The sequence below is a fragment of the Ranitomeya imitator genome, chromosome 3 (assembly GCF_032444005.1).
Source record: "Ranitomeya imitator isolate aRanImi1 chromosome 3, aRanImi1.pri, whole genome shotgun sequence".
Lineage (NCBI taxonomy): Eukaryota > Metazoa > Chordata > Amphibia > Anura > Dendrobatidae > Ranitomeya > Ranitomeya imitator.
The window spans coordinates 809,705,375-809,718,399 of NC_091284.1; the positions used below are offsets into that span (position 1 = coordinate 809,705,375).

General features: G+C 40.5%; 1 protein-coding gene across 2 annotated transcripts in view; it reads right to left on the reverse strand.

Moving 5' to 3' along the window:
* Nucleotides 1-13,025, reverse strand: part of TMEM135 (transmembrane protein 135) — a 426,102-nt gene that overhangs the window by 340,060 nt on the left and 73,017 nt on the right. For both annotated transcript variants that reach the window (XM_069759272.1, XM_069759273.1), the window contains exon 3: nt 10,462-10,554. In XM_069759272.1, coding sequence (XP_069615373.1) covers nt 10,462-10,554 — 93 coding nt within the window. The remainder of the gene's footprint in view (nt 1-10,461; nt 10,555-13,025) is intronic.

Consider the following 13,025-nt stretch of genomic DNA (forward strand, 5'->3'; position numbering starts at 1 on the left):
GGACATTCTTAAGACGAAGCAAGACACTCTGCTGTCACTTGCAATCTGCATTAACGAGAGCATTTGTTGGCACTTTACACCCCGGTCTTCTTGAATATTTACTGTAAACCTTGCCATGGTGATTGACCAGCCTTACTGGAAACTGGATATGAGAATCGCTCACGCTATCATTCTCAGGCTTCTAAATTGCTTATACTTACGTACTACTGCTGTAAGTTGAAAAGTCGGGCAAAAACAGCAGTTTTCGGAATAGGACACATGGTCCCGCTGGTCAGAAAGTTTTTTTGTCATCTATGTAAGATTAGTTCTATAAAGTCCAAGTTTTACACAACAGAAGATGAACAATGGAAGAAATTAAAGTCGATGATGCCTCAACGGTCTTCATATCCGGCACTCTGCCACTATATCATGCTGCTATTAGATTCAATTGGACAAAAACCTCTGGACGGATTCCCTTTAAATGAACGACGATCAGCCTTGCATGTAGTCAATCAGCAGAAGTTTAATAGGCACAATTGAGAAGTGTAAACCCAGCCAAACGCAAGCTGTTCATTGTAAGGTACATTAATATATATACACATCCATACACAATAAATTAACAGGATTTTTTAATAATCTAATATAGGCCTGGGCAAACTATGGCCTGTGGGCTACATCCGCCCTCTCTGGTTGTTCATAACTGGCCCACGAACTGTGCCAGCAAAATTGGCCTGTGGGCCCCATGCCATGGCCACCCTCCCCACGACCGTCCAACATCTTGATTTCACAGGTATCTGCATCTTCAGGATACAAATAATGGTGAACATAATGGCAGATGAGGGATCCAATGGTCTTTTCCACCATTCAGTGTCGAAGAATAAAAACAATTGGTTCATCAATTGTCAATGACAAATAGACTTTAGCAAATATTCTTAAAGAATATTCCAAAAATTTAAAGTTATCACGCATCCAAAGCAATCAGACCCCACCAATCCCAAAAATGGGAATCGATTAGTGTCTGCGCATGCGCACCACCGCTCCATCTATTCACTATGGCACTGCTGGAGATAGCCAAGTGCTGTACACACCTACCTCTGGTAGTTACATAGAGAAAGAATGTGATTCTGACAACTTATTCTGTAGATTGGTGGTAACTTTAAATATAAAAAAAAAAAAAAAACTTTAAGACTAATTTTTGTCATATTAAAGAATAGGATCTTAGCGTCCTGTAAAAATGGTCTTCTTAAGGAGTGACCTTCTCAAAGTAAAGATTCAACAAGCGTAGCATGTAGAGGGGTATGTACACCTCTGCTATCACTTAAAGGCTCGGTGTACCTCTGATGGTGACTAATCTCCCACAAGAAGAAAACTATCAGACACTGAAATTCAAAATGACCAATCCTACTCCCCCTCTATCATCATCTGTGGAGGAAAATTCAGGAGACCTTCGTAGATATTAGATAGTCAGACGGGCTTACCGAAATCAATAGAGTTGGCTGACGTTAATATTTATGGAGGAATTTAGTAACCTGAAAAAAATAATTTATTTCTGATGGCCTTCCTAAAAAGATGATCCACTACTGAGATCTACCTCTACACCAAGGGTCTCAAATCCCACTTTGAATGGATCACTGTTTGAGAATGGCCAATGGACTGTTGGAGAACGCATGCTCGAACACCGATCCACTGAAATAAAGCACTCGAGGTCCCCGCAGAGAACCAATATTCGTAGACGAAGAAATGTCATCAAAAGATCGAATCACTTGTATTGTACATATTCAGTAATAAATTTTACTTTCAGACTTTGTAAAGAACTTTTTGATATTCTTTTCAAAGATCAACTTCTTGAAGAAACGCCATTAAAGATGACCATATGTTGTGGATTTCGTCAGCTAAACATTGGCTACTCTTATTGATGTTAAATGGTTTGCAATTTCTGAAGAAAAGATGAACGCGATCCACATTAGGACCATAATTAGATCCAGTCTGAAGCAAGCTCTTGCTTTTATCACATTATATAGAAACATGAGAGTCAGCTTAAACTCTTCTTGCCAAATCTGAATTAGCTTGAAACTAAAAACAAACGTTTCTGAAATTAATCAAAAGTTTATGATGTTTTGTGTGCAAAAACACAAGGTGATAAATTTTCGATGCGAGCTGGCAAGGGCCACCATCAACAAAAACAGTCTTTGCCGGCACATTTTTTTCTGGCCGCACAACGAGTTGGATTCTGATCTAGGTTCTACAGAACAGGGCTATGAGATCTGTTGAAAATGTTCTCTGAAGTCCAACTTTCTTTACTTCATACTTCCAATAAGTGTTGGAAGCTCAAAAAAACAGAGTAATGCAACAAGCAAGTGGTCATGTCTGGACGAGGTTTCCTCACTTTACTTGTACATGAAGATTAGGAATCACATCCGGGAGTTTCATCAAGATGGATTTCCGTTTTGTTTTTTTGTAAGATTAATAATAAATATATCAATCAGTAGTAAAAGCATTGTAACACTATCACTTAGTTTGTAAAAGGCATATCTAACTTGGCCTTCACAGTAAAGTGGTTGGGTAAATATAAGAGGCACAAATGCAAATACTTTCATACTAAGTAAAGGATAAAAGGGTCAGAAACATAGTAACAATCACAGTGATAAAAAAAATTGTAATAGCTTATCTTAGTCAAATACTGTGATTGAGCTACACCGGTACATAGACGTATCGAAGGTCATGGAGAACCACACTCGAGAGACGTCAATGCGGTGTATTCATGCACAGTACCGATGTTTGGAAGTCCCTATGTTCAATGATGCTGAAATAAAAGGATATTTACAGAAAGGCAAACAATTCCAGTAACATGCCCCTAGCATGAACCAGCGGTGCCACTCAATGCAAGCAGTAGGAAATAGAATAATTCTCCGATTGCCAAGATCGACGTGATCCAACACTTAGGGTCAACTGGGCAAGTCACTTCAATGAAACAAAAATTTTTATAAAAAAGGGCAAAAGATGAGATGGCCATTAAAGATGAGCAATTTGAGACCCACTGCGCTGATCTGGCATCCAGTCCGGTCCACCAAGGCTGCTAATATTCACCTCTGAACTCTGAATCCTCAACCCGGCATCCTGAATGTCCCTATTGGTTAATAGCTAAGCTCCGAAACATCAGACATTGGACCAAGGTAGTACAAATTGAATTTCCCATCGTTGGTAGCCATACAGCTTAGATCATTACTGACTCCTTGACAAACATGGCTTGCACAGATATTTTAAAATGAGAGAATGGAATAATCCACTGCCCAACATGTCTGGTGCGGTCTCATCTTTTACGGAAAAAAAAAAGATAGGACAAAATCCAGGGAACTAGTCTGATTGCCGTATGTGGAGTCGGGAAGGAATTTTTTTTTCCCCAGTGTGGAGCTTACTCTTTGCCACATGGGTTTTTTTTTGCCTTCCTCTGAATCAACATGTTAGGGCATGTTAGGTTAGGCTATGGGTTGAACTAGATGGACTTAGTCTTCCTTCAACCTTTGTAAGTATGTTACTATGTTTTTAAAATGATAGGACTTTATCTGCTTCAGAATCGTGACACCACCATGGTCAGCTGGTGATGCATTCATTCAACATACCATAGATCTAATGTTCAGGGGCACCTTTAGCCATTCGATAGTCAACTAACAACCTTGTTTTTCTAAATTTCTGATCGGGACCACAAGTTGGAGTTATCCCAGGCTAAACTAGAGGATCACTGCTAGGCAAATCCTTAAGGGAAGAAATATTCTTTACCCACTCCCAAAGAGAAAGGGGGCTTCACAGAGCCCTTCACAGAATGCTGTTGTAGGACAGCTGGCGTCGGGTGATTTGGACGATGTAGAGTCAGGTAGCAAGAGTAAATCCAAATTGAGCAGCATAAAACCCAAATGAAAACCAAAGGGAAACCCCGAGACAATAGCTAATAAAGAAGAAGCAGTAAAAGACCATTAGCAACTGCTCAGAAGCAACTAGAACCCAACCAGGGAGCACTCACCATAGCACAACGCAAGGGAACTGAATAAAAAGCACTGGACTGTATCAGAAACAGGCCTTAAATAGGCATCCCAAATCTAAGGATCACAATCAGGTGATGCATTCCTCCCAGTCATGTCCATGGAGCCACTCCCTGCTCACCTGTACAGTAGGGTGCACACATTCCCACCATTGGCTAACACCAGTCAATATAGCGTCCAGCATTGCTTGGCAACCAGGAGACACAGCATCCCATGTCTTCCAGGCCGCGAAACAAGTGGGAAGTACGGTGTCCCGTGTTCCCACATCGCTCACCACTTCCACACACGAGGCACCACCGTGTGTAGCCGCACCACTCAAGTGCCCCCAGCGAGAACAGACCGGTGGAGCAGTCTGGTTACCGGAGGAGGATGATTGCGTCCACGGCAGGTATTCCGAACACGCTTATACTCCCAATGGCTGAGATCACAAGCTGCAATCAGATCTGTAAGATGTTATAATTGAAAGGAGTTTTTGCATCAGGATAATCCATTTCCATGTGTCCTAGTAAAATACTTTATTGAGGGCTGGTCCACTACTCCAGAACTAGAATACAGAGCAGCTGCAAAGAGTGGTTCCTTCTCTGTGGCATTGGTTGGGGTCATAGTTGTCCAATCATCTGAATCTAACATTGATTGTGCATAATGTCAGAGCAAGATGGAGTCCAAGTGTATATTTAACTCCAGTGATGATCAGTTCATTGCCAGGTTGACTATATTTAGAACTTTCTGCTAGTCAATGAGGAGGTATCTACGAGCAATCTGCTGAAGAAATCGATCTTACGCTTGGAGGTTTTTTCCCCCGCTACCTACATTTCTAAGCGTTCACTCCTCCATTAGCTGGAGTAGGGGCACCCTTTTTCTTGCTTTGGGCTCCCCTTACCCTTATGTGCACCTTATTTGAACCCTAAAGGTCCCTATACACATTAGATAAAAGTCAGTGAAACCCAATGGTATCGGAAAGACTGGCTGAGATCTCATACGTATGGTGGCTTACTGGCTTGCTCAACAGATGATTTCAAGGGAGATAAGTATTAGGTAGTTGATGTCATCCTTTTATTTTCAAGGACACCATGAGACACTTCTCTTTTTTTCCCCCATGCCCTTTGAAAACACAAATGCTAAGCAAAGCCAAACATTCATGGGCATTGGGGAGTTGGGAGAAATAGCTGTCGACCAAACGAAGGTATGACCAGCTTGGAACAGATTTAATGCCTAACCCAACTAAAGGCTGATCATCTAAGAAAGTCTTTGGTGTTTTTACAAAGTCTTTTTGAGAACTAAAATTTTTGCTCACACACAAAGCAGCGGAGGCAGACACAATTATCAGTATTTATTATTCTACATTGCCGACTAAGAGGCAGAGTCTCACATTTCCTAGTGTCTAGGTCATATCTGGCACAGGAAAAGGTGCAGGAAAAAAAATTGCTGCCGTCAAGTCTGCACTAAAATAGTCCAGAACAGAGCTCGATTTAACAGACCCAACACCTTTTTCGAATGTTTAAAAAAAAAGTAAAAAAAAAAAAAAGTCCAACTGTCTGGTCCAACCACGAGGGTTAAGGGGGAGAGAGAGCATGTATGGGAAATGCGCAGGTAGGCAACAACGAAACTTGAGCTAATTTCAGTTCATGTAAAAAGGTATTACGGAGATTTAGAGTAGAGACAGGTGGGAAGAACAGGATACAGATGTTCTGTGGAATATCGTGAAGGAATCGAAACAGCTGGAGGACAAATCAGGGTGAACAAAGGAGACATCACCGAGAGGAGAAGATACAGGGGAAGGCGAAGGATAAGTCTGAGAAAAAACAAAACGTCGGGAAGAAGAAGACAGAGATGATCATAAAAAGCCTGTAAAGTAAATGAGTGCACGGCTCCACGAGAAGAAAGGGAGCAAAGACCGATGGAAAGAGATAAAATAAGTTATGATCAAAGGAGGGGAAATGGCAGAGATTAATGCAGTATGTAATAAAAATAATAAACAGGTCATCTCGCTATGTTATACTAGACATATGAAATACTGCAAACCGTTATTAAAATGAATTCCTATGCACTCCGGGCGGTGGAACATCTGCAATCATGTGTTATGCACGGATTCCAAGGTTTTATTACACGGAGTCTAAGTTTAAGTGGCCAAATCAGTGAGAGAAACCACAGTGTCACCATGACAAGGGGAGTCCAAACAGCAAGGAGGTGCCAGTCCAAGTACACAATGCATATGTCCTATTTCTCTTCTCGGAATCATCGTAGCCTTTCAGAAGAGCAAAGAACGCTTAGATGGTACATTTCTATGGAGCTTTTGCTATAGCTGTCCATATTTGATTTTATTGGGTTTGGCCAACGATGTATGAAGGCCACCAGTTTTCGCCTATATTCACACGGTCAGCTAAATTTATCAGACCAGTCATGTTCAGAAATTGCTTCCATGACTGGCTCCATGTATCCAACCACATACGGGATAGATATGGAAGCTGCCTGCTATTTACATGCTCTAGTCCAGTGTTCCCCAACTCCGGTCCTCAAGAGCCACCAACAGGTCATGTTTTCAAGATTTCCTTAGTATGGCCCAGGTGATAATTGCATCACCTTCACAGGCAGGAATTTCATCACCTGTGAGATACTAAGGAAATCCTGAAAACATGACCTGTTGGTGGCTCTTGAGGACTAGAGTTGGGGAACACTGCTCTAGTCTATAAATCGGACCAGACGAGAACATACTGTGATTTCTTTTATACATGGACCCAAGGTCTGTGTAAAATATAGCACATGTAGATTAGCACATAGGTTAACAATGGGTCCATCTGTAAGTCTGAACGTACTCCAAATTATTTGTTAGAGCAAGTAAGGGTTTGGCATGTTGGATTACACTAATGATTGATAAGCTGCTGCCAAAAGGTGTCTGGCAGTGACTTACCCCTCTATTTTCTTTTAAATAATCATGCATGGTCGGCCATCCTGACTGCATGTCTATCAGGAAATTTGGAGAAACAATGGTTAATCTGACAGCTACATAATGGGATTTGCCAGGTTAAGAACCAAGAAAAAGACTAGAACTTACTTCTTTTGACCCTTTGATTGGCAATGTAAAGTCAATTACTAGGCAATCCCTAACCACTGGTAAAATTTTGATATAAAACGTTCCTCCCTCATGCAAGTCTTAATGGCAGTGCCAAGATGGCTGACGTACAGCCCTAGAGTTGGTCATAAATGTCAGATCGCTGCTGGCAGAACAGTTATAACTGATCAAGATGGATTACTCCTGGTCCTCACCATGACTCAATAAAGTTGAGTAACCCACTGCAAAATATCTCTGACAATGGTTTATCTTAGATAAAAAACGAAATGATCAGACAAGCTGAATGCTAACATACTTGTATGATCCTTCGTTCTCCCAACATACACACTCTTTGGAAAGACAGGACTCTGTCATACAAGTTAGATGGCGGATGACAATTATCCAATGTGTATGGTCAACTTTACCCATCAGAACCATTATAAGGGTAGGGACTCACTTCTTCTGCTGTAGACAATATTTTGGCACTTCGAAGTTTGACCCAAAAAGTTTAAAGGGTCATATACTTGAATTCTTCTCAAAAGTTTTGCTAAACTTTGATAAGACATTCAACTAAAAGCTTTGGGTCTAAAGGTGGCCACATACAATAGATTAACACTGTGTATTTGATGTTTGACCATGATTCAGAAGATTTGGGGAAAAAAAAAATTGGATTAGCAATTTTGGATTTGATAAAAAAAACATGGGTCCAGCTTCCAAAATCAAGGAAAGGATAAAACCATGTCTTTATTTATAGTCCTTTCAAAAATATATACACATTGCAAAAAAATAGTAGGGGGATAGGAGAGACCTCCATAAAACCAATGTGTTTCGAACGCTAAAAACATTCTTAATCCCGGTATATATTAGGAACATGTTGAGCACCTGAAACGCGTCGAAGCCCTGTTTTGTGCAATGTGTATGTATTTTTACTGGACTCTAAATTAAGACATTGTTTTATCCTTATACCTTGGGTTTGGAACCTGGACCCCTGTTTTCTTCAAACATTCATCCAAGAACATCAGTGGTCTCGGGTTTCTTTACTATCTGGATCAATATGGAAAGGGAGAGCCGTTATTTTTCCTCTAAGCCAAATCTTTTCATCAAAAAGGAGGATAAGCGGCCAAAACCCACCCAAAAGTAACATCTAGGTCAACGACCAGTGTCCATGATGTTCTAGCTAAGGAGGAATCCCGAGCACTACTGGAAATTTGCAGGATTTACCAAATTTCCAAAACCCATTATCCACTGGTCTAGAAATTTTGAGTCTAAAACGTAACTTTTTCGTGATGCCTTCTCAAAGATACCTTACTTTCACGGGTAAATTTTGTGACCAATCTTATAGTCCAGATTTGAACAGGGTCTGGTAATACCGGAGTAAACAATTTTGGCTTTGTTACACTGGCTTTCCATGATTGACAGCTGCAAACCAGTAAGTCAAAGGCAGATAACGACAATTTATGAGGACAAATTAACACATGCCGAGGCACATATACTAAGCAGCTCGCTATCTGCTACAGCTGGTGGACCAGAGGCAGATGCCACCGGGACGTGGTAACGGGAGACAGATGTCTTTCCCAAGTATTCACAGTGATCCAAATTCTTAATGAAAGAGGCACCCCACGCTTGGGAAGAGTGGGAAAATGCTGAGTGAGCTGCTCTGGGAGATTTGAGAAACCGCTCCCACATTACAAGAAGCACCTGTTACCTCCTCACATTCTATCACGAGCGGCCGAGGCAGGAGTGGATGCTGGAGCTGTGCCGAAATCTTCCCTAGCAATCTACGTTATGTCCTGCAGTGATCCCCAAGTTAAACCTTTTTAAAGAAGCTTTTATTTTTAATTTCCAATTGCATATTTAAATAATTATTAAGGGCACAGATAGTGCTGCCTTTCCCTACTTCACTTCAAATAATATTGGCCCCGATATTCCTGCCTCACTGTCTATCCTTGAATATTACATAGGCACAGATAGCGTTTTCTCCATCTCTATGCTTTGTGAATGGTGTAGAAAAGATGGTACGTCCTCGCTATCTATCCTTATAAATCTAAAAGGCAAGATTGTACTGTCCGCATTACTTCCCTTGTGGATGACGTAGAGACAGATAGTACTGCCTCCTAGTCTTTTCTTAAAAAATATATAAGTAAAGATAATACCGCCTTCCTATCTTTCACTATAACTGACAATGACATACAAAATACCTTCTCCCTGTCTATATCTGTAAAAGATGTAGCTTTGTGTCTTTGTAAACTATGTACACAAAGAGTGAGTACTGCCTTCTTATTTCTCTATTTAAATTATGTAGACACAAATATTTCTGCCATCCGACCTTCCCCTTTAAATGATATAGTCACAGATAGTCCTGATTCTCTGATGTAGGAAATCCCTGTTCCCATACATAAATTATGCAGCTATAGGGTACGGTCTCCTTGTTTTTCCCCATAAATGATGTAGGCACAGATAGTACTTATTCCCTCTCTCTGTAAATAATGTAGGCAATCCCTGTTTCCGTACAGAAATTATGCAGAAAAAAAAGAGAATACTGTCTCCTTTGGTTTTCCCTGGAAATGAAGTAAGCACAGATAGTACTGTTTTCCAGTCTCATTCAGTAAATGATGTAGACACCAATAGTACTACCTCCCCGTCTCTCTAAATGATGTGGGCAATCCCGGTTTTTATACGTAAATTAAACTAACCTATAAACTACTACGGCTGTGCTTTTCTCTGTAAATAAAGTAGGCACAGATAGTACTACTTCCCGGACTCTCTTTGCAAATTATATACCTCCCTGTTTTTCTTTGTAAATGATGTGGGCAATCCCTGTTTTTATATATAAATTACACAGACACACAGACTACTGCCACTTTTTTTTTCTCTGTAAATAATGTAGGTATAGATAGTACTATTTTCTTAAATCACTTTATAAATTATATAGGCACAGATAGTACTACCTCCTGTCTTTGTTTGAAAATGATGTGGGCAATCCCTGTTTTTATACATAAATTATGCAGAGACACAGACTACTGCCACTTTTTTTTTTCTCTGTAAATAATATTACCGTACTTCCCTGACTCTCTCTCTGTAAATTATATAGGCATGAATAGTACTACCTCCTTGTCTTACTCTGTAAAAGATGCATTCTTTTTTCATACGCAAGTAACTTATATAGAAATAACACTGCTTCTATATTTACTTGTAAATGATGTAGACGCAGTTAGTACCGCTATCCTGTCTTTTTCTGTAAATAATGTCGACACATTTAATTAGACAACGCGTAGTCAAAGATAGTACTGCGTCCTTGTTTCCATGCGGAATTATGCAGACAGAGATGTACTTTTGCCATGTATGTAATTACCTAAAGTAAAATTGCATTACTTTAAATGTAATTTACTTCAATACCTGCTTTTTCTTTCGATAAGGATAGCGACGTATGACGCGGGCAAAGCAGCACCAAATCCTGGCGTCCAGAAGTAAAATTTCCCCAGAATCCTCCTGTAATAGAGAATTAAAATTAATGCAATAAATTAAAACACTCATCTTCATTGCATAGCTGGTAGATGTCATTAGAATACAGAGGCTGAACACGGGGCAATGAATTGGTTAAAAACCATATGGAACACTGGTTTTCATGGGTCGGACAGGGATGCAGGTCATTTCTCCCGAAACAATGGCTCTTTGTATGAAGCGACCTCTGTAAACATGGTTCCTTATGGCTTGGACCCAGTACAAATCACTGTGCATTTTATGTTCTCCATCCTTTCTTCAGTATGGAAAACGTTTCATTGTGAAGGAAATGGTGGAAGTTTATTAAAGGGCCAGCGTTTCTTGATTACAAAGGGTAAATAATGAGCAGAGATAAAAACAGTAATTACAACACAATGTATAGGTACGCTGAATCATAAGACAAGTGTAATAATACTTCATGTTGTGCTGTAATATATCAGTATGTGACTCTGTGAAGACGGTCTCTAAATGGGACATTAAAATATAGAACAGGAAAATTTGTCTCATTCTCTCTCCCTAAAAAAATAAGGAGGCACAGATAGTACTGTCTCCATGTCTCTTCCTTAAATTATGCAGATAAGGATAGTACCGCCTCTCTGTCTTTTGTTGTAAATAATGTGCACATTGATAGCACCGATTTCCTCTCTCTTCCTGTAAATCATTACGGCACAGATAGTACTTCCCCCAACTACACTTGTAAATTATTTAGGTGCTGATAGTACTACTATCTTCCAGTCCCTGATGTAAATGATGAAGGTACAGACAGTACTGTTTTCCTCTCCCTGTAAGTGACATAATTAAAAATCTCCTTTCTTCATCTTCTAAATAATATAGGTACAGATAGTACTGACACCTCTTCTCTCCTTGTTACAGATTGTGATACCCTCTCAGCTACTTTTAAATGATGAGGGTACAGATAGTACTGTTCCCTCATCCTTCTTTCTGAACTATGAGGTTACAGATGATACTTTATCCCCTTTAATCCATGTAAATGACGTAAGTATGATTACAACTGTCTCCCTGCTCTCAGTGTACAGAGAGTACTGCTTCCCCTTGTAAATGATGAAAGCACAGATAGTACTGGATCCCCTTCTCTTTGTAAATTATGCAGGTACAAAGAGTAGAACCTTCCCTTCTCTCCATGTAAAGGATGTCGGTATGGATAGTACAGTCTCTTATTCTCTCTGTCTAAACCATGAAAAGCCATACCCTTCTCTCCTTGTAAATAATGAAGGCACAGATATTACCACATCCGCTTCCTGCTTTGTAAATTATACAGGTACAGCTAGTACTACACTCCCTTCACTAAATGTAAATGATGTAGGAAGGTATAACACTGGCCTTTTTAGGATTATACGGAGAGAAAAAGAGACAGATAGTACTGCATCCCCTTTTCTCCTTGCAAATGATGAAAACACGGATAGTATTGCATCCTCTTCTTTCCTTGTAAACGATGAAGACACAGAGAGTACTACATTACATTCCATTCTCTCCATGTAAATGATGTAGGTACAGCTAGTACTTCCCACAAGTCTCTCCATTTGTAGGCAATCCCCCGATATAAAGTCCTTATCAGAATCATTCCCCTCCCAATCTGCTCTCTAAGCATCAATACTACATGTACAGTGACTCAGTAGTTAGCACTGTTGCTCTGCAACGCTGGAGTCCTGGGTTCAAATCCCACATCAACGTGAAGTTTGTATGTTCTTATGGTGTTTGCCTGAGTTTCATCCCACACGCCAAAGACATACTTGACAGGAAATTTAGATTGTGAGACCCAAGTAGGATAATAGGAATATGTAGGTGTTATATAAGCAAACCTGGGATCCAAGGGGTAACATTTGTCCTTACAGAGACTGACATGTCAAGCCTGACATGCTGAGGTGAGGAGACTTAAGCTGCAATGCTTCTCTGGGATATATGCACATTGTCTATTCAAAGAGGAAGAGGACTAGAACCTCCTATAGGAAGTAGCAATATTAAAAGTCAATATTAGCTCTCTAACGAGCCTTGTCACATGACTTAAGGTACCTTCACACTGACCAACTTCACAACGATATCGCTAGCGATCCGTGACGTTGCAGCGTCCTGGATAGCGATATCATTGTGTTTGACACGCAGCAGCGATCTGGATCCTGCTGTGCCATCGTTGGTCGCTGAAGAAAGTCCAGAACTTTATTTCGTCGCTGGATCTCCCGCAGACATTGCTGAATCGGCATGTGTGACGCCGATTCAGCGATGTCTTCACTGGTAACCAGGGTAAACATCAGGTTACTAAGCGCAGGGCCACGCTTAGTAACCCGATGTTTACCCTGGTTACCAGTGTAAATGTAAAAAAAAACAAAAAAAAACACTTCATACTTACATTCCGGTGTCTGTCGAGTCCCTCGGCGTTCTCCTTCCCTGCCCTGTCAGCGCCGGCCAGCCGTAAAGCAGATTACAGCGGTGACGTCACCGCT